The sequence below is a fragment of the Aythya marila genome, assembly GCF_965140915.1.
Source record: "Aythya marila genome assembly, chromosome: 5".
In the NCBI taxonomy this organism is placed as follows: domain Eukaryota; kingdom Metazoa; phylum Chordata; class Aves; order Anseriformes; family Anatidae; genus Aythya; species Aythya marila.
In genome coordinates, this window is record NC_139046.1 from 56,003,617 (window position 1) to 56,024,003 (window position 20,387).

A 20,387-nucleotide genomic window follows, 5' to 3' on the forward strand; every position below is an offset into this window, starting at 1 on the left:
AAAAATCTTCAAGTTTGACCTCGAGTAACCCCGAGGGCTAATTGGTTGACCTCAGATGACCCCGGGGCTCCCAAAAATCTCCAAGTTTGACCTCGAGTAACCCCGAGGGCTAATTGGTTGACCTCAGATGACCCCGGGGCTCCCAAAAATCTCCAAGTTTGACCTCGAGTAACCCCGGGGGCTAATTGGTTGACCTCAGATGACCCCGGGGCTCCCAAATTTCTGCAAGTTTGACCTCGAGTAACCCCGAGGGCTAATTGGTTGACCTCAGATAACCCCGGGGCTCCCAAAAATCTCCAAGTTTGACCTCGAGTAACCCCGGGGGCTAATTGGTTGACCTCAGATGACCCCGGGGCTCCCAAAAATCTTCAAGTTTGACCTCGAGTAACCCCGGGGGCTAATTGGTTGACCTCAGATGACCCCGGGGCTCCCAAATTTCTGCAAGTTTGACCTCGAGTAACCCCGGGGGCTAATTGGTTGACCTCAGATGACCCCGGGGCTCCCAAAAATCTACAAGTTTGACCTCGAGTAACCCCGAGGGCTAATTGGTTGACCTCAGATGACCCCGGGGCTCCCAAAAATCTCCAAGTTTGACCTCGAGTAACCCCGGGGGCTAATTGGTTGACCTCAGATGACCCCGGGGCTCCCAAAAATCTCCAAGTTTGACCTCGAGTAACCCCGGGGGCTAATTGGTTGACCTCAGATGACCCCGGGGCTCCCAAAAATCTGCAAGGTTGACCTCGAGTAACCCCGAGGGCTAATTGGTTGACCTCAGATGACCCCGGGGCTCCCAAAAATCTCCAAGTTTGACCTCGAGTAACCCCGGGGGCTAATTGGTTGACCTCAGATGACCCCGGGGCTCCCAAAAATCTTCAAGTTTGACCTCGAGTAACCCCGAGGGCTAATTGGTTGACCTCAGATGACCCCGGGGCTCCCAAAAATCTCCAAGTTTGACCTCGAGTAACCCCGAGGGCTAATTGGTTGACCTCAGATGACCCCAGGGCGCCCAAAAATCTCCAAGTTTGACCTCGAGTAACCCCGGGGGCTAATTGGTTGACCTCAGATGACCCCGGGGCTCCCAAAAATCTCCAAGTTTGACCTCGAGTAACCCCTAGAGCTAATTGGTTGACCTCAGATGACCCCGGGGCTCCCAAAAATCTCCAAGTTTGACCTCGAGTAACCCCGAGGGCTAATTGGTTGACCTCAGATGACCCCGGGGCTCCCAAAAATCTTCAAGTTTGACCTCGAGTAACCCCGAGGGCTAATTGGTTGACCTCAGATGACCCCGGGGCTCCCAAAAATCTCCAAGTTTGACCTCGAGTAACCCCGGGGGCTAATTGGTTGACCTCAGATGACCCCGGGGCTCCCAAAAATCTCCAAGTTTGACCTCGAGTAACCCCGGGGGCTAATTGGTTGACCTCAGATGACCCCGGGGCTCCCAAAAATCTCCAAGTTTGACCTCGAGTAACCCCGAGGGCTAATTGGTTGACCTCAGATGACCCCGGGGCTCCCAAAAATCTCCAAGTTTGACCTCGAGTAACCCCGGGGGCTAATTGGTTGACCTCAGATGACCCCGGGGCTCCCAAATTTCTGCAAGTTTGACCTCGAGTAACCCCGAGGGCTAATTGGTTGACCTCAGATAACCCCGGGGCTCCCAAAAATCTCCAAGTTTGACCTCGAGTAACCCCGGGGGCTAATTGGTTGACCTCAGATGACCCCGGGGCTCCCAAAAATCTTCAAGTTTGACCTCGAGTAACCCCGAGGGCTAATTGGTTGACCTCAGATGACCCCGGGGCTCCCAAAAATCTCCAAGTTTGACCTCGAGTAACCCCGAGGGCTAATTGGTTGACCTCAGATGACCCCGGGGCTCCCAAAAATCTCCAAGTTTGACCTCGAGTAACCCCGAGGGCTAATTGGTTGACCTCAGATGACCCCGGGGCTCCCAAAAATCTCCAAGTTTGACCTCGAGTAACCCCGGGGGCTAATTGGTTGACCTCAGATGACCCCGGGGCTCCCAAAAATCTCCAAGTTTGACCTCGAGTAACCCCGGGGGCTAATTGGTTGACCTCAGATGACCCCGGGGCTCCCAAAAATCTCCAAGTTTGACCTCGAGTAACCCCGAGGGCTAATTGGTTGACCTCAGATGACCCCGGGGCTCCCAAAAATCTCCAAGTTTGACCTCGAGTAACCCCGGGGGCTAATTGGTTGACCTCAGATGACCCCGGGGCTCCCAAATTTCTGCAAGTTTGACCTCGAGTAACCCCGAGGGCTAATTGGTTGACCTCAGATGACCCCGGGGCTCCCAAAAATCTCCAAGTTTGACCTCGAGTAACCCCGGGGGCTAATTGGTTGACCTCAGATGACCCCGGGGCTCCCAAAAATCTTCAAGTTTGACCTCGAGTAACCCCGAGGGCTAATTGGTTGACCTCAGATGACCCCGGGGCTCCCAAAAATCTCCAAGTTTGACCTCGAGTAACCCCGAGGGCTAATTGGTTGACCTCAGATGACCCCAGGGCGCCCAAAAATCTCCAAGTTTGACCTCGAGTAACCCCGGGGGCTAATTGGTTGACCTCAGATGACCCCGGGGCTCCCAAAAATCTCCAAGTTTGACCTCGAGTAACCCCTAGAGCTAATTGGTTGACCTCAGATGACCCCGGGGCTCCCAAAAATCTCCAAGTTTGACCTCGAGTAACCCCGAGGGCTAATTGGTTGACCTCAGATGACCCCGGGGCTCCCAAAAATCTTCAAGTTTGACCTCGAGTAACCCCGAGGGCTAATTGGTTGACCTCAGATGACCCCGGGGCTCCCAAAAATCTCCAAGTTTGACCTCGAGTAACCCCGGGGGCTAATTGGTTGACCTCAGATGACCCCGGGGCTCCCAAAAATCTCCAAGTTTGACCTCGAGTAACCCCGAGGGCTAATTGGTTGACCTCAGATGACCCCGGGGCTCCCAAAAATCTCCAAGTTTGACCTCGAGTAACCCCGGGGGCTAATTGGTTGACCTCAGATGACCCCGGGTCTCACAAAAACTGCAAGTTTGACCTCGAGTAAGCCTTGAGAAACCCCTGCATGGGAGTAGCCTCCCCTGCACCTTTTGTCTGCCTCTCCAGTTTGTGGGGTTTCCCCACTACAGCAGCAGTTTCTGGGGTCTCAGTACCCCCCATTTTCAGGGTTCCCCCCCTTCCATGCATTGGCCCTTCCAGATTCAAGCGTTGTTTCAGAAACATCAGCACAGGTTTAAGCCTCAAAGCAAGACTTTACTTTACAGAGCTTGCGTTCGTTAACAAAAATCATCACCACAGCTCACTTTTTAACCACCCTCCCCACACAGGCGAACAATTAGTCCTTAACAAGCACATCCCAAATTAGCTGTGAGTATAAAATGGCAGAGAGGAGGTCTGTTAGGGTTTGATCCACTTCCAAGGTGAGTGGCTTTGTGGGCTGTTTGATGCATGCAGCTAGCAATCAATGCTGTTGGGCATCTTCTTTTCCACCTCGTTTTTATCCTTTCTTGGTGGTATTTTCTTCTTTCCTTCTTCTGAAAGGCACAAGGGCACTTCCCCTGCTCCTGACAGAGCTGACTTCTTGTACTTGCTTGCCATACATCACACGTACAGCCAGCTGCTCCTTTGTGCTTGCCTATCCTCTGCCCAGTGGCACTTTGTTATTGTATTGAGTGCCTTTTGCTGGTGGGTTTACTACAGACCTTCAACTTGCATCTCCACTCTTGCTGCTTACCCTTGTTGAATTGTCTTCTCGTCTTAGTGCAGCAGGGCACCCGTGCTGGGGTCCTCCTGAGGGACTCTGCTTTTACATAAGGGGGAAAGTAGATATTAATAATAATTATCACCATCATCTGCGAAAGGATTCCAAGCTTTACTTCAGACCCATCCTCCTATGTGAGTGATTCTAGAGGCAGTCCACAGCAGAGGACTTACATCTCCTGTTGAGGGTCCCCAGGAACAGAGAGCTGGCAGGGGAGCTTCTGTAGAAGGGCTGTTCTTGTAGGAGCTCTCATTATCCTCTGGGTGAGCACAGGTGTGTTCTCTGGCTGTGGGCTGCAAGCCATACAAATTCCTGAAAATGAAAAGAAAGAGAAAAATCAGTAAATTCCTAATCTCTGTGTGTCTGCATCCCACCTGGAGAGAAATGGATGTTGTGTGAGGTTGAGAGTGCTCAAGGAAGGAAAGGGTTATTGTCCTGGGACAGAACAGAGATAGGAAAGGAATAATTGATTCCAGGTGTGTGTGAAGTGACTGAAAATATTTGGGGCTTTCCTGTGGTGCTCCCTGGAGCTGGGTATCTCCAGCACCTAAAATGGCTGCAACAGCCCACCCCATGCGAGAAGGTTCTTTGTTAGAGCCAGTGGCAGGAATTTCTTACTCCCTTTTCATGAGAGAGAGAAAAGCCTGGTCTTGGCATCTCCCCTTGAGTCACAGTCCCAGAACTGTAGAGTTGCTTTGCAGAGAAGGAAGGAAATGTACAGGAAAGAAGATACAAGTAAATGACAAAAAATCTCCCCAGCTGCAGTCAATGCTAGCTGCATGCTCTCTGTGGGGAAGCCTCATCCCTCCCCTACCAGGCATGTGAGGGGAGTGTCCTGGCACCAGGTGCAGTCAGGGACTTGGGTTGTGAGCTGCCACCATGTTCGTGCGTTCCCTTAGCATGCCTGGGAGGTCAGTGCCCCTCTGCCTGGCTGGACACCCAACAAGACTTTGCTTTTCCAGAGGCAGTTTCAAGCACAACAATCCAGATCTGAGTTGTGGGTCATAAGGTTTAATTTAATATAGTGTAATTTAGGCATAATTCTTAGAACTTAGCCATGCTGAAGGAAGAATTTTGCATTGTGTAGCCCTTCATAACATGAAATATCTGCCCAGGCCTCATGCTCATATCTAATTATGACTACATTCTGTCACTGTATTAATGCTTTGCCTTTTCCATAGGTTATCTTTACAAATGGATATAAGGCCATGTTGACTGACACCAGAGTACATTCTTCCTCAGAAAATAATCATTCTTTCTTCTACTTACAACCCAGTGTTAGTTTTATTTCTTCTCTGTTAGGTGTTCTATCTGCTTGGGAACTCTAATTCTTACTATTCTGTTGTCAAATGCTCTGACAATGGGCAGGACAAAGCTTCTTGCTCATTGCTCAATATTTCTATCGTTATCCTTACCTTCTGGCAGTGTTTGGGTTCGTTAACATCTCGGGCTCTTTTTTTGCAATGATCCAAAACAACACTAATGCTCACAAAAAAGAATGAGACAAGCAATGACACCATCCTGCAGAACTTAGCATGTGACTTGATGAAGACAGGTCTACAAAAGAAAATCAGTTGGTCACTTACGCAACTGTGATGTAGTTACTCAGCTTCTAAGGTGTAACACTGATGTCTGTCTTCTGCTGTCCTGCACTGGAAGCGTAATCCTTTCATTGATATGTATCCATGCTGTGCTTCCGAGGGGCATCTCAAGGTGCTCTGTGCTGTTTTACCCTCTAGGAGAAATTTTGAAAGCGGTCTTAGTTTCAGAAAGTCTTACCTTTGTGGTTCACCAGTACAGACAGAAAAAAGTATTATGCACATTTCTGGTGTATTGTTAACAAAATATCCCCTTCAAATGGGCTTTTATTCCATTTCTGATTGAAATTTGCTTCTTTACTGCAATGCTCTGTTAAATTTTATCATGAAGATCCTTTTTTATTCAGGCATAATCGGGGACCAGGGTTCAGGTTGTTGGCTACAGGATTAATGGCATATTCACAAATGCATGGAAATCCCATTAACGTCACACTTTGACTCCTTCGAGGCTTTGAGAGCTTCCTTCTCTATTTCTTCCCTTCCAGAACGTCAGTACTGGGGCTCAGACCTGCAGCTTCCCGAAATACCTTTTGAAGAAATCATGTACAATGATCGGAGTGCATACCAGTGGCTGTGCACCCTAAAGAAAGTGGGAATTGTGCTACTAACAGGAGCTGCTGCTAGGCAGGGGGAGTTGGTTAAGCTTGGCCACAGGATTGGTTTCCTGCGTCTCACTTTTTATGGGTAAGTTGCTGTTGGTTTTTAGTTGTTTTTTTTCGGTTTTGTTTTTAATATCCTTGCTTTGCCAACTGTAATCATGTATTCCACTTCAGCTTACCGGACCTCTCTTGTGGATTAATTTATGAAAGCAAGAGGATTTTTTTCTTGCCTACTATTATGAAAATGCGGAGACAATTGTTAATCTGTATAAGGAAAAATGTCTGACAACAGATAGCAGATACATGACAACCCCAAGAGAGCCATATTTATCTATCACTGAGCAAAATCAAAAATCCCTAATCCAGTTCCCTTCTGCACAGAGGATGAGGTAGCTGTACTGAAACATTTTCTTAGCCTGCTGAGTTATGGAAATAGGTAAGAGCATGCTGAGATGTGCAAAAATCCACTTTTCCCTACTATGAGCAGAGTCCAACCTGAAAAGCCACAACCAACCTCACAATGCCCAATTGAGACTACATGAGACTACATAAAAGACCTCTTCCAAATTGCTGTACCTATGAATAATAAAGTTTGGGGGGGGGGAGCAGAGGGATGGTTTGTTTCACTTTTTCCTTTAATTACCAGAACGCTAGGACTCTGTAGCTTGGCCTGGATCACCTCTTCCTTGGGAAGACGTCTAGAGCATGTTCACATCTTATTTCAGTCCCAGGAATTGATAACTCACTGGAGGAAGAGGCAAAATTCAGTTTGCTATTGAAATCCAGCCCCCAAACCCTAGCTCCACAACATGTCCCATGACTTGCTGGTGCAGGTCCCAGCCCTGTGTGCTCCTTGCTGGTATTTCACAGTTGCTCCTTGTTTCTATTTTAGTCTTAAAAGACGGTAACATTTAAACACACTTGTTATTTCTTTGTGCCTGAAAACACACCAAAACATGATCAATTTAGGGCTTCCCATCTGAAAAGTTCCCTTCTCCCCCATAATAAATTAAAAGATAAATATTACAGCAAGACTTCTTCACTTGAATCTACCTAGTTCAGAAGACAAACAAATAAACCATGTGGGCAACAACCAAAGCATCTCCTTTGTCTAAAATTATGTAAAATAAAAAGCAGGAAAACAGTCAACCTTTGCCAGAAAGATGATGTTCCCACCAGACTTTAACTCAGAAGGGAAGATTTTCTTCCCCTTCAATAGTCTTGTATGGAGGCACATGAGTCCTGTTAGAATATGCCATGTGGGTGAGGTTGGTATGAGCAGCACTATGATACTGGGAGAAATTTATTAAATCAAGAGGGAGGAGGGTAAAGGAAAGGTCCTTTTTTCAAGCTACAGTGCTTAAGACTTACTGTTTATTGTTACATCTTCTTTTTACCAGTGAAGTTCCATCATTAGATAATACTACTGGCTCTTAAATTTATTAAACAACTTCTAAAAGGCAGGGGAAGAGCTAGTGTAATATAATAGCAACTTCTGGCAGCATGGAAGTTAGTCCTGATCCATTCTCTCCACTTTTGTGTTGCTTTCTGCCCATGCACCCAGAGGACCCTGCTCCCAGGTCAGCTGCTGCCCTCAGACATGCTCACATATGAGCCCTGACACTAAATTGCATGAATGTAGAGGGCAAGAGTTTAAGTCTATGAACAAGACCTGCTATCTTTTTCTTTCTCACTAGTTATATTTCAGTATTTCTGAAACAAAGGCTTGATTCAAATCTCTGGCAGCCCAAGCATCCCTCTGGCAGAGTCACTCACTGGCACATTAGTTCCGTGTGGGGTTGCCTCGGAGCAGTGTCCTTGTGACCTTGGCCGCAGCGTATGGCTGTACTCCAGACAGCACTCCAAACACCAGCACCCCTAACGGAGAACAAAAACATAGTTTTTAAGGCATAGTTATGGATTTGCTTCTGCAAGGTTCACCAAAGAATATTGTGCTTGGATAAAACAGAAGTGAAAGCTGAGTGGCTTATCCTGCACTAGGAACGTGTCAGTTGACTGGAAAACTAAACACCACAACCCCTGCAAGGAATGGCTGTGGCCACGGCATCCCTTCCCTTGGTCGCACAGGAAAAATGGAATTCTTCATAATACTTCTTATGTTGAAAATCAACCTGTTTCTGTGACACTTTTTTTCCTGTGCTTCAAACCTGGGAAGCTGGCTCAGGAAAAATCTTCAAAATCAGCCAAAATTCTGAGTTCACTTCAGTGAACTTCAGATACAACACTTGTGAGAATGGCATTTTATTTTATTTATTTATTTTTTTTCTGCTGACCTCCAAAAAGAGGGGGGTAGAGGGAACAACTGCTTTAAATTACCATTAATATTATGAGTCTTCTGTCAGTTCCAGAAACCACCTTAAATATTTGTAAGGCTTGAAAAAGAAACATGTATAATGTACTAGGTTGGTTAAGATGATGTACTTTCACTAGGATGTTTTTTTCCCCTTTCTGCTCACTGTGCCAGAAGGAAAAGTGGTTTTCAATGTTAACTGGGATTTGGTCATGTCCATCCTACTAAATCTAATGGGAACAGAACTCCCTGCTCCACTTGGAAACCTCATCCAGTGCTAGTAAATATTTTCTGCTGTTAAAAGCATTCCTAATGTCAAGCACGTCTACATCTGGCAGCCTGCTACAGGTCTCACTTAAATACTTGCATTGTTATGCAAGTAGCACCGCTTGCTTTTTCTGTTCTGATGTGCTCCTCATAACAGGTATGCAGTGGCTCCTTTCTGAGGGTGTTCTGCTGCTCTCTGGGGTACCTGAGGGATGAAAGCTGCAGGGGTATCTTAGTTCAGTTAGCAATGAGCAGGGAACAACAAACTGGTTCCTTGTTAAAGCATATCACTACAACAAAGTACATAATATCTGCACGATAGCTTGAGATAGCTTGAGACAGGGGAAAAAGCAACCCTTCAAAATACCTCACGTGTGTGCTTGGGTTACAACAGAACTTGTAGGAGCTTCCCTTTGTTTAAGGGATGAGGAACTGGATCTAGAAGTTCCTAGGCCCTAAAACTGGAAATTATCTCTACATCTCCCAGAGGCATTTCATCCACTGTCCATCTGCTGAGTGCCACAGCATGTTTTTCACAAAGGCATCCAAAAGGTTTTGATACTTACAATGCTCAGCAGCACTGTAAGATGAAACATCTGCCATTCTGCTTGGCTGTCTGCCTCAGCTCTCGGCATCCTTGCTGTTCAAAATTACTGCAAATTTCCCACTCGAAATTGTCTTCAGTGTCCACCTTGCGATAACTCTCTGCACTGTTTAAGAGATTCCAGAGAGTCAATTAATACATAAATGTGCATTAACTATTAGGACATTTTACCTGACTGTCTGAGCCAATAAGAGATTCAGATTCAGTTGTGCCATCAGAATTTTTCTGTTAAAATAAATTAGTGATGTACCTCACTGATTCTTGCCTAATATGGTTATAAAGAGTAATGTTTATTAAATACTTCCTTTTGTTTATGGTCAGTTTGATATATTTGTTGTATTTATTGTGTTTAAAAATGATTTCAATCAAACTGATTTGTACGGATGAGTTCTGAGTCTCTGACATATATTTAAGTGTTTTAATACATCCTTCAGTGAACTTCCTGATCATTCATGTCCATGCCCGTTCATGTTCAGGACCAAGGCTGAAATTTGACCTCAGTCCACAACAATTGGGCAAATAATATTTAGAGCTGCTTTCACTATTTAAATCAGATTTCCTTTTGGTGTCAATTAAACCTTTGTTTTATTTTGTTTGTTAATCAAAAAGACTGTAAATAGAAAGTTGGGTTACAAAATATTAACCCTTCTCAGAAGAAGCATCGTTCAGCTGCACAACTATCAGCCATGGCTCCTTCCTCCCAGCACGCTTGCACATGTGCAGGCACACACGTTGCACATGAAATGCTTTTTAAAATGACCTGGGACATTGCCCCCCCAATAAGAGCACTGTTTTTAAAAAGAGGGGTGAGGAGGGAATTCCTCAGGTACTAAAAAATACAGTTAGGATCACATGTAAGTTTCCTGTTAGGTGTAGTGATTTAAAAGTTACCCATTAACTATTCTTAAGTCACAAACTTCGTGTCAAATATTTTAATACAGCTATGTATGAAGCGGTAACATACTAAATGGACCCAACAGATAGCTAGGGAGCTGTATTCAAATAGCTTAATAACCCAGCTTTTGTTAAATGTGAATCCATCACATGAAATTGTGAAGATTTCAATTTTTGTGTGTGTGTGGTGGTGGTTTGTTTGTTTTCAAATGTTTTAAAAGAAAGAAGTTTCTTATTTTTAGGCATGAGTAGCTGGAACATAGTCTAAAACTACTACAGAGGAGAAAAGGCCTCTTTTCCTATAGTACCTTTTCTCCTGATTTAACCTGTTTCCTTGTTCAATATACTTACTGTAGAACCTGGTCTCAGTACTCTGACATAGTTCTCACAGTAGCAGAAATTGTATTGAGGTTTCAAACTGAACGACAGGCTCAGAACAGCTGCTTATGGTCCATGTCTTTACCCCTAAAAGAAAAGTTCATTTATTACCGGCATTCAATTCTGAAGTGCTTTTTACAACTGTAATAAAAGCATAATTATTGGTACTCCCCTTGTTATTTCACCAGTGCCCAAGTACAAGACCTACTACTATTTTAAATAAAATGGATAAACCTGAAACAGTCAAGTTTGTTGAATAAAACATCCCTCTGCAGGGCCATGCATTTTACTGAAATGTAACAGAAATGAATATAACACGTACGTGGAAAAATGAAAGCCTTTTTTCTTGCCTAGATGTCTGTTTGGTACATGCTATCTTAAAAGGTCACTTCTGTGGAAACATTCTCTGCATCAGCCCTACAAGAGGGGGGTCCACACTTACTTCCCTGTGAGCATTTTTTTTTGTTAAACTACAGAGGAACAACTCCACCAGCAGGTTCTCCCCTCCTCCTGCAGTGCATTTCACCAAACCCTCCTGTGCTGGACCCTGCACTCCTTCCCCTTCAGAAACCTCTCTCAGTGCTTGGGGTGGATCGAGGGCTTCCCTGGGGCCCACCTGCACCTCCCAGAGGGCTGCAGCTGCAAGAGGAGGACACGGGTCCCAAATCTCTTACAAACAAGACCTCGATTTTTAATGAAGTGCAAGGCCAGGTGATTTAAGTGTGGCTTCAGTTCCTACCGCAGCCATTTTCTAAAGCTAAAGACGAGCCAGGCAGAGTAGTTTTCTGCTCAGAGAGACTGAGCTCACGTCGCCCCTTAATGCCAAAACAAGAAGTGCTACACCCGCCTGGTGCCAAATTTCCTGCTATGTCAAACAGCGTGAGCAATTCATGCTGAAATCTGACCCTAATTAGTAAACCATAAGCCATTCTAACTGTTTTGTTCTCTCTACGGGATGGGAGTCCTCTGACATTACCTGTGTTTTCTCCTGTAAAAAAGCATCTTCTTTCTTTCTTTCCTCTCCTGGACTTGGTCTAACAGCTCTCCCCGTGACTGAGTTCATACTTGAGCTCTGTTGATACTTTGACAAAGTCTTTTTTCCAGGCCCAGCACTCGGCTCCCCATTAGAATCACTTTGTCTGTTTAATTATTGCTGACTGCAAGGCAGTAACGAGCTATGACAGAAGCTCCACGCATGAAAGGGGAGCCCCCAGGGACAGGTCTCCTGGAAAGCATAGCAGCAGGAAAGCTCTGACCTCTTTTGCAAGATGTCACAACAGCTTTAGAAAGTATTACCATTCCAACAATTGTATCTACTGTATATAAATGAGACAATTAAAAAGCATTAATTTGTTTTAGAAACAGTAAGTGATACTGGAGCCTTTGTAATTAAATATGGAGTGAACATAGCTACCATCAACACCAGTGACAAGGGTGATATAACAAGCTAGTTTTTGGCTGTACAAGTGGGAGCTATGGAAATGTGGTTCAAGTTACCATTCTTCAGCACTGAAGTCATGTACTGATGAATATGTGCTGTACCATATAATAAAAGTGATTTTTCCCAGGCGTTGAAGCACACTCACAAATATTCAAGTTTTTTTTTTTTCCCCTTAGCAATTTCAGAAATTCAGCTTTAGTATTTTGCATGGTTCTTTTACCAACTGCTACTCCTGGAACAGAAGTGTTTGTGTACTCCATAGAAGTGATTTCGGTCTGCATGTGCTTTATCCTCTTTTCTTATTTAAGCGCTGTTAACAAGTAATGCAAGCACACCACCTGAAACGCATAATAGATTTGGTCTACACTAATTCAAAGGGAAAAAATGAGTTTCACATTTTTCTTTGAAGTCACTCACATTCCTCAATTCCATGACCTGCATATGGTGACTGAGGCTTCCCCAGGCGAGCGTCTGCATCTCCATCACGCCCTCGCTGAGCGCTGGCTTCAGCCCCACGCTCTGTGCAGACCAAATGTGTGGGTCTTGGTCTCCATCTCTCCTGCACGGCCTGCCACGTGAAACAGGGTTTGAATGCGCTGCAACGGGATGTATTCATGTCTTTATTATATAACTAAGACTCCATTTTTTTGCACTTGTCAGTAAACTTTCATACAGAATTTTGTCTAATTTCAACACTGAAACTATGTGATTAGATAAGGGGGAGGGGGAATTCTCAGAGAGAGCATCAGCAAAGAGAAAGAAGGTACGAAGTTTTAAATCAAGACAATTTCTCTTTAATGGTGAGTCTGCGTGTACCAGGAAAAATCCCACTGCAAAGGATACTCTGTATTTTCCAAGACTGTGAAACTTTAAAATTAACTTTGGGGCAAAATTATATAGCTTTAAATAATTTTATATTTCACTTGTGTACTCCATCTGGCAGGGGAAAAAGTAAAGCCCATAAAAAGTGGTCCAAATCCCATTCGAGTATTTCTGAAGCCTCAGAAATAGGTGTTGATTTAGCCCAGAAGATATGGCTTGGTTCTTGTCCTCATCTGATCCTTGCATTCAGCAAAACACCAGTGCTGGAAACCATCACTCCTCTAGATACTGCCTGGGGCCAGATGTCCCTCTCCACACTCAGTTTCTAGCCTGAATTCAGTAATGCTTAAAATCACCAGCATTGCAGAAATAAGCCTGAAATAAGCTGCAGGGGACATTGATCAATCATTTCCTTGTAATTTACAAGACATTCGTGTTCAAAGATGGAGTAACTCTCTTCTCTTGTGATTTCATGGTCTCCATGTGCACGGCACGCTGGCTGACTGTTCTCACATGTTTTCTCTTTTCCCTTTCATTGTAAAGACCGACTTGGCAAGTGCAAGACAAAGCAGATGCTAACAACGTGGCTTACACGACCGGGAAGCTGTGCTTTCACACCGATTACCCTGTTCTGCAGCATCCACCTGGGGTAAGACAAACCTACTGACTTTGCAAAAGGGAATTGTTCCCATAGCGCAAAGCATGAATTAAAATGAAGTCAGCATTCAGCGACTCTAAATTTTGATTTAAAAGAGCAATATAAAAATAATGGTAGACGAACCTTTATATAACAATGTAAATATACATAGATAAGCATTATGATGTCAATTCTGCATAGCAAGCCCGCTATGTATCCCAAAATTTTCAAATGAAAACTCTCAAAGTATTGAGAATATTACGGGGCACTCACGCTTTCTCATATGGTTTGTGCTTTTGATACTGTTTTCCTTACATTGGAGTTGGGTGTCTGAATGCTGCAGTGCAGTTAGGACAAGGCTGTTCACCTCAGGAGGAGAACAAATCAGGAGAAACATGATTAAGATGTCATGTCCTGTCTTTTACAAATTGGCTGAAGTTAGGCACTCACGCTTTCGGTGACAACAGACAAACAGGGGGCATTCTCTAGAGCCGACCCACCTCCACGGGACATAGCTCTTCCCCCAGCCCATGTCACTTCAAAGCCTAATCCACAGAATTCACCAGAGAACTGAAAAGCAGCAGGAACACACGTGAAGGAACAAGGAAAATACTGCAAAAGTTTGCATCCATACCTACAACTTCCCTTTCTATTACTTTACCACACTTCCTGTCATTTTCTCCTATAAATGAAAAGCCAATATGATTTATCCACAAATAAGCATCAAATTAGCATCACCTATTAAAATCACTAGATGCTATTCATTAGTGTGGAATAAAAATGGAAGAGAACTTCATTAAGAGAGCACAGCCATGAGTTAGCTCACAGCCTCACCTGTGCCAAAGCTCTCGCTGCTATGAAACATTATAAAAAGAGCAAAACCTCTTCCATTCAAACATGCTTGCAAGACATTAAAGTATTGAAGCACACTGAATTATTTTCAAGCATCATCCTGAATGTAGTTTTATTTATATAGTGTTTACACACTATTTGAACTCTGAGGATGTATTTAATACAAATAATTGAAGAAACCTCTTTAAATGGATGATGAGTTCATAGGAATCCTGTAAAAATAGCTTTAGGATTTCCCACATTTTGATCTTGCAACTATTATCCAGGAGATATCCTGGTTTAAAATCACCACCAATAACACTAAAAAAAAAAAAAAAAAAAAAAAAAAAATTAATAATTAGATCTACATAAGATCTACGCCTTGGCAACTTCACTGTGAAGTGAAACTTCCTTAATCCAATTTTATTACAGACACTGGGCCCATTGCCTTCCATGAGCCACCTTTTCCCCTTTGTGAACAGATAATTCACAACAGGTTTTGTTTCTGCAAGAGAAAAATAATCCTCTTTGTTGAGATAAGGAGGGAGACTGCAGTGCGTTTAAAATTGTATGACTGCGGCAAACAGCGCCTCAGAAGAAAGAAGTTACAGCAGAGCTTTGCACTTGACTTGCAGGAAATAATAAAAAGCTGCAAGTGTTAGAAGATGCCCCAAATGGGATGGACTTATTAATGTTAAATTTGAACTTTCTGCCTGTGGGATAATGGCGTCAGAGTACTGTGAAGCTGCAGCAATGGGAAGTCAGTCTTTTGCTTGTGGGAAAAAAAAAAGATAAGAGAAAACTGATGCTAATTAACTATTAAATACACAGGGTAATTCTTGTTATAATGAGATCTTAATTCGCTACAGGTTCAGTTTCTCCACTGTATAAAGCAAACAGCTGCAGGAGGCGAGAGTGAAGTTGTAGATGGATTTCACGTTTCCAACAAGCTGAAGCAACAAAACCCTCAAGCATACCAGATCCTGTCCTCTACTGCTGTAGACTATACGGATGTCGGGGTCGACTACTGTGATTTTGCCGTGCAGTGTAAGCAAAGGATTATAGAGTGAGTAGCTTCAGCAACACAACTCCAACGAAAACTAAAAGCCCCAGTGTCAGGGGATTGCGTGTTGGTAGGAAAAGGTCTGCTCCTGCCACCTTGTGGGGAAACTGTGCCTTAACTGGGTCTGGAGTTGCCTTTTTTTTTTTTTTTTTTTCCCCTTTAGGAAGCCAGTGTATTTATTACTTGTTCTTTGCTGTCACACTGCAGCATAGTTTTCCTTCTTTGGCTTTGCCCAGTTCTAGGGAGGACTCACGGTCTTTAGGATACCTTCTGGGTGCAGGCACAGCAGCTGGGCTGGTTGCTCAGTTCCAGCCTGTGCTGTGTAGCTGTCCCTCTGCTCTGTGCCAGAGAGAGGTCCTACTGTGAAGTATTTAGATTAACATCCATATACTATAAAAAAATCAAATTTAAGTGTTCTTAATCTCTCCTGAATTTAAAAACTTCGACTCTATGACTGAGGTGTATAGAATATAGTAATTTAAGGAAGTTAAGTGTCTACGCTTTTTGCTTATGATCCCTTTCCCTAGTTAGGATTAATTACCAAATTCCAATCCAGTAACAATTAGGAATGAAGGAACTAACCTTGTGGTATCGTCCTTTGTCACAGACTTGAATTTTGTTTAGAAAAGTAAGTCAGGTCGATGGTTGGATTTGATGATCTTGAAGGTCTTTTCCAGCCTAAATGATTCCATGATTCTAAGATTCAAGAGAAGAGTTCAGTTGTTTGTTAACTGCTAAAATGTTTCAGTAACAACGTAATACATTTCTTTTCCTTCCCTTCTCTGTTTCACAGTGTGGATTACAGAGGCCAAGTAGTTCGCATCAATTACAATAATGCAACAAGAGACACAGTGTTTGACATACCAGCCGAAAAAGTGCGGCCATTTTATGCAGCTCTAAAGGAATTTGATGATTTATTAAACAGCAGAGAACACAAGTTTACTTACAAGCTGAAACCAGGTCAGGAAGTTTTTTCTCCTCGCAATGATTTTTCATGTTTCTCCTGACATGTCAAAACACTCGAGCATCGTTAGCGCTGTCCTGGCACTGAGAGGAAATGTTAGCCCTGTTTGTCACCTATGTTATTTCACGCCGTATCTTTACATTCACTTCATAGATTTCTTCTGCCATCGTTTCACTATAAAGAAAAAAAAAAAGAGGTGTCTGGGTGGGGAATAGAATCTATTGGTTAGCCCAACCTGTCTGTTTAGGACAAAGACTCACGCCACGTAGGAAATGTTAACTTGTCAAAGCACCAGCACCACAACTGGGAAACATCACTTGCAAGCCTGCTGGGCCACCCAGTTCAGCACACGGTACGTGATCGCACCCTCGTTCGTGCAGGGCAGGAACATTACAACAGATGATTCGCCTGTGTTGTGCTGCTCCTGTGTATTCCCAGGGCACCTCACCAGTGCTGCAGGGAATTCAGTCACCTCCCTTCCTTAGGCACCCAATGCCTGAGTAATGTGGGATGAATTTCGGAAGTCTCTGCTGTTCTGCTGCTTTTTCTGGGTGGCCTGTGCAAGACAGCTGGAGGCAGATTTGCAGAGGCACTAAGTGCTGTAAACTTCAGCTGGAGTTGCACGGGGCTGTGTTTCGAGCATAAAACACAAGTGCTCTTTAAAAGTCAGCCCATACATATATTTAACTACTTTGGCCTTAATCTCAGTTCCTTCATTCTCCAACTATAAAATAAACATACAAATAGTCCCTCAGCTCTCACGAGGTGTTACAAAAGTAAACTTATTAGTGTACGTGACCACATCACACGTCATGGTGCTACTGCCTTTAAAATGTCTATGAGGAAACGAATCACTGCCTATTGGGAACGTGCAATAAAATAATTTATAGGATCACATAATAAATGATAAAACAAAGTACTTCCCATTACACAAGCACCATCTTCCTACCATTAAATGCACCAAAATGGTGGTAGAGGGAAGGGTACGTAGGAATGAAAGAACATAAGGTTATTTAACCAGAGATTTATCACAATGGTGGCACACAAAGGAGAAAAATTTAAATGACAAGCTGGCCTTAATTAAGGCATTTCCTAACTTTCAGTGGTTTAGCTTTGTACTCTCAGAGTTCTTTTAACAGGGATAGTAATGCAGGATGTGTATTGCACAAGTAGTTACAGACCCATCAAGTGAAAATCACCCGCTTTTCTTTGACCCCTTTGATCCTTCCACGGATTTCCCCTAGCACTCTGCTTTCTAAGCATGCCTCCGAGCTGTGGCAAGCCTACTCAACCTTATGTGGGTGACTCAGCATGCTGGGCTAGTCCCCAGTTAGAGGCTTTCGCTGAGCTTTGTCTCCAGTATCTCCTCAGAGGTTCAGCACAGCTTTGTCCAAACAAAAGAAACGTGGATAAACGAGGTAGAAGGTTAAAATGAAAGATAATTTGTATGTGTTGTACACTTTTTAGGTCCATTTTTGGCAGGCTGAATCTGTCCATGCTTCCCAGCATCTGGGAAGAAAGATTTGATCTCTTTTAGGGGCAGAAGTTCTTTTTTAAACAAGTACCTTCTTACAAAGAAACTCATCTAATCATTTTCTCTAAGCTATCCCAACTGGTTTCTTTTCTATCTGTCCATGGGATTGTCCAGAAACAGAGTTGGAGCTTCCTGGCCTCTCTGCTTGAGAATCACCAGCTAATCTAAAGCTACCACATCACCAAAACCTTCAGACGAGCTATCTGAAATTATCGCTCCCTAGCTGCTGATACAGATCTATCTCAACATCATCTGTCCGAAGGAATAAAATATACCAGCTGTTAAACTTTGTGCCATCTCTTCACAGGAGACATAGTAACCTTCGACAACTGGCGCGTGCTTCATGGTCGCCAGAGCTTCCAGTCAGGATCAGAGGTGAGTCGCCACCTGGAGGGTGCCTACGCCGACTGGGACGTGGTCATGTCAAGGCTCCGGCTCCTCCGAAAGAGGGTCCTGAATAGGGACTGAGCTTTCTTCTGACTAGAACAAACAAAACTAGGCTGTCTAACCTCAAAAAAAAAAAAAAGTATAAATAAAATAACTCATGTCACAAACTAACATTATGAATATCTGAATGTATTTCTGAATCCCATCAGGTGCTGAGACACTTGCTGCTCATAGCAATTAAAGATCTGTCTGTGCCCTAGTCTTGGAATCTACAAGTGAATTGCTACCACAGTCAACTTATTTTCTTTTTAAAAGCAACATGCAAATGGCTTTAAACGTTATCACTTTACAGGGGTATCCCACTGGGATACCCCAGGGATTTGCCCTCACAGATACACCCGCCCTCCCTAGAAAGCTTGAAAGGATCATCAAGAAGGAGTCTATAAGCATTAGTAACTACAGGTTTGTTATGAACAGCATCTTCCACTACTTTCAGAGAGGCATCCTTTGCTGCATAAATCATAACCCAATTCATTAGCAAAACAAGCAACCGCTACTCTGGAGTTGTTTTTATGTAGAGACCTTTCTAAGAAGAACCACACTTTACCACGAGCTGTGCTCTGTGTATTCCGATGTACACATGATGACTGTCACAGCCACAAATAACTTTTTCTACGTTTCTAAGTTCATAAGCTTGGAAACCCTAGAGCTAACAGAGAATGCATTGCGTTACTTCTCCTCTGCATTAGGAACAGAAAATTCTCAGTGTGGAGGTTGCTGATAGGGCCAGAAATCACTTCCCTGCGAGGGCAGTGAGGCCCTGGCACAGGCTGCCCAGAGAAGCTGTGGCTGCCCCATCGCTGGAGGTGTCCAAGGCCAGGCTGGATGGGGCTTTGGGCAACCTGGGCTGGTGGGAGGTGTCCCTGCCCATGGCACGGGGTTGGAACCAGGTGGTCCTTAAGGTCCCTTCCAACCCAGTGATTGAATTCAGATCCATTTTTAATACCAAATACCAGAGTACACCTTTGGCAGATGCGGTCGGGAGGATATTCTCTCACTCGCATACTGACTGGAGATCACACCATGCAAAAATCGCTGCAGCAATTACTACACAAGTTAGCTACAGCTCTGCACCACTGTTTTTTCCCCCTATATTCAGATGCCAAATTGAAAGACAGAGGTTTAAAATGCAGATTTTCACACCCAAATGTATGTCCATTGAGTCTATTCCTTCTAGGTGTGGAGCTAAGAGGATGCCCTCTCACCCATGCTGAGGGCCTGACAAGATAACCACCCTTCTGCTCCCCAGTTTGCTCCATTCAACTGCTGGTTTCCAAACTATTGCTTAAAATAAATTAATTAATTAATTAATTAAAATTAAATAAACCCATGCCACTTCCTGGCAGGCTAAAACAATAGTACTGTAACTGTGAAATTAAATAGCTGTAGAATTAACTACGTTAACAACAACAACGACAAGAGAGCACAAAAAACCCTAAGTGAGACCCTGACATAAGCTTGCAAACACTCTCAAGACTTCTACTCATAATTTACAGTCAACAGATGTCGCTCAGAAAGCAAATAAAACTGAATTGGGATGTGGGTGTGAACGGGCACAGTGTGGTTCAGAGCCAGTCCTCTTCAGTACACAGCAAAATATTTTTGTTAAAGTTTTAAACTGACATTAATATGTAGCACAACAAAAATGGCTTTCGGTGGTTATTTGATTTCTCAGCGTCTCCTTTAGTAGTTAACTTTGGAAAGAAGAGCACTGTATTTTTTTGCCTTTGCTATAAAAGGTGGAAAAGATGGGGAAAGGCTTATACCTATATTCCGTAAAACACCAGCAATACTGTGCTTTAGCTGGGATAGTTGGCATATAACAATTTAGCGAGGATTGCCATTTGTAACGTTTTAATAAGACATCTTGGGATCTATAAAGACGATGAATAGCAAGGAGATTTTCTGCTTTTATTCAGTAATTTTCTGAAACTTCTTTTAGTCATATGTCTGTTTATTAAAAGCCATTGTGGAACCAATTATTCTTTTGGGCTCAGCTCATATTTTGTGCCTCGGAGATACTGCCCTTACACACCCACGCTTCCTCAAACTGTTTTCCCCCAAAACGCATAGGATCAGTGCTAAATTTTACAAGACAAATACAAAAAAGGCAGCTTTGCTGATTACAGGCATACGCCGTGTACCCAGGCAGGATGGTGGCTGTAGGAGTGCTGCTGGCCCTAGGTTCCCCAACAGCCTGCTCACTGTGCTTGCACGCAGTTTGCTGTGTAT

General features: G+C 43.7%; 1 protein-coding gene across 3 annotated transcripts in view; it reads left to right on the top strand.

The window, feature by feature from the left end:
* BBOX1 (gamma-butyrobetaine hydroxylase 1) overlaps nucleotides 1-20,131 on the top strand; it is a 45,115-nt gene extending 24,984 nt beyond the window's left edge. For 2 of the 3 annotated variants that reach the window (XM_082761154.1, XM_082761155.1), the window contains exons 4-8: nucleotides 5,849-6,047; nucleotides 13,223-13,328; nucleotides 15,017-15,213; nucleotides 16,004-16,170; nucleotides 18,016-20,129. In XM_082761154.1, the coding sequence (XP_082617280.1) occupies nucleotides 5,849-6,047; nucleotides 13,223-13,328; nucleotides 15,017-15,213; nucleotides 16,004-16,170; nucleotides 18,016-18,176 (830 nt within the window). In that variant the 3' untranslated portion in view covers nucleotides 18,177-20,129. Of the gene's footprint in view, nucleotides 1-5,848; nucleotides 6,048-13,222; nucleotides 13,329-15,016; nucleotides 15,214-16,003; nucleotides 16,171-18,015 lie in introns of all 3 variants that reach the window. The other variant, XM_082761156.1, reaches the window with a different exon arrangement.
* Nucleotides 20,132-20,387: the final 256 nt, after the last annotated feature.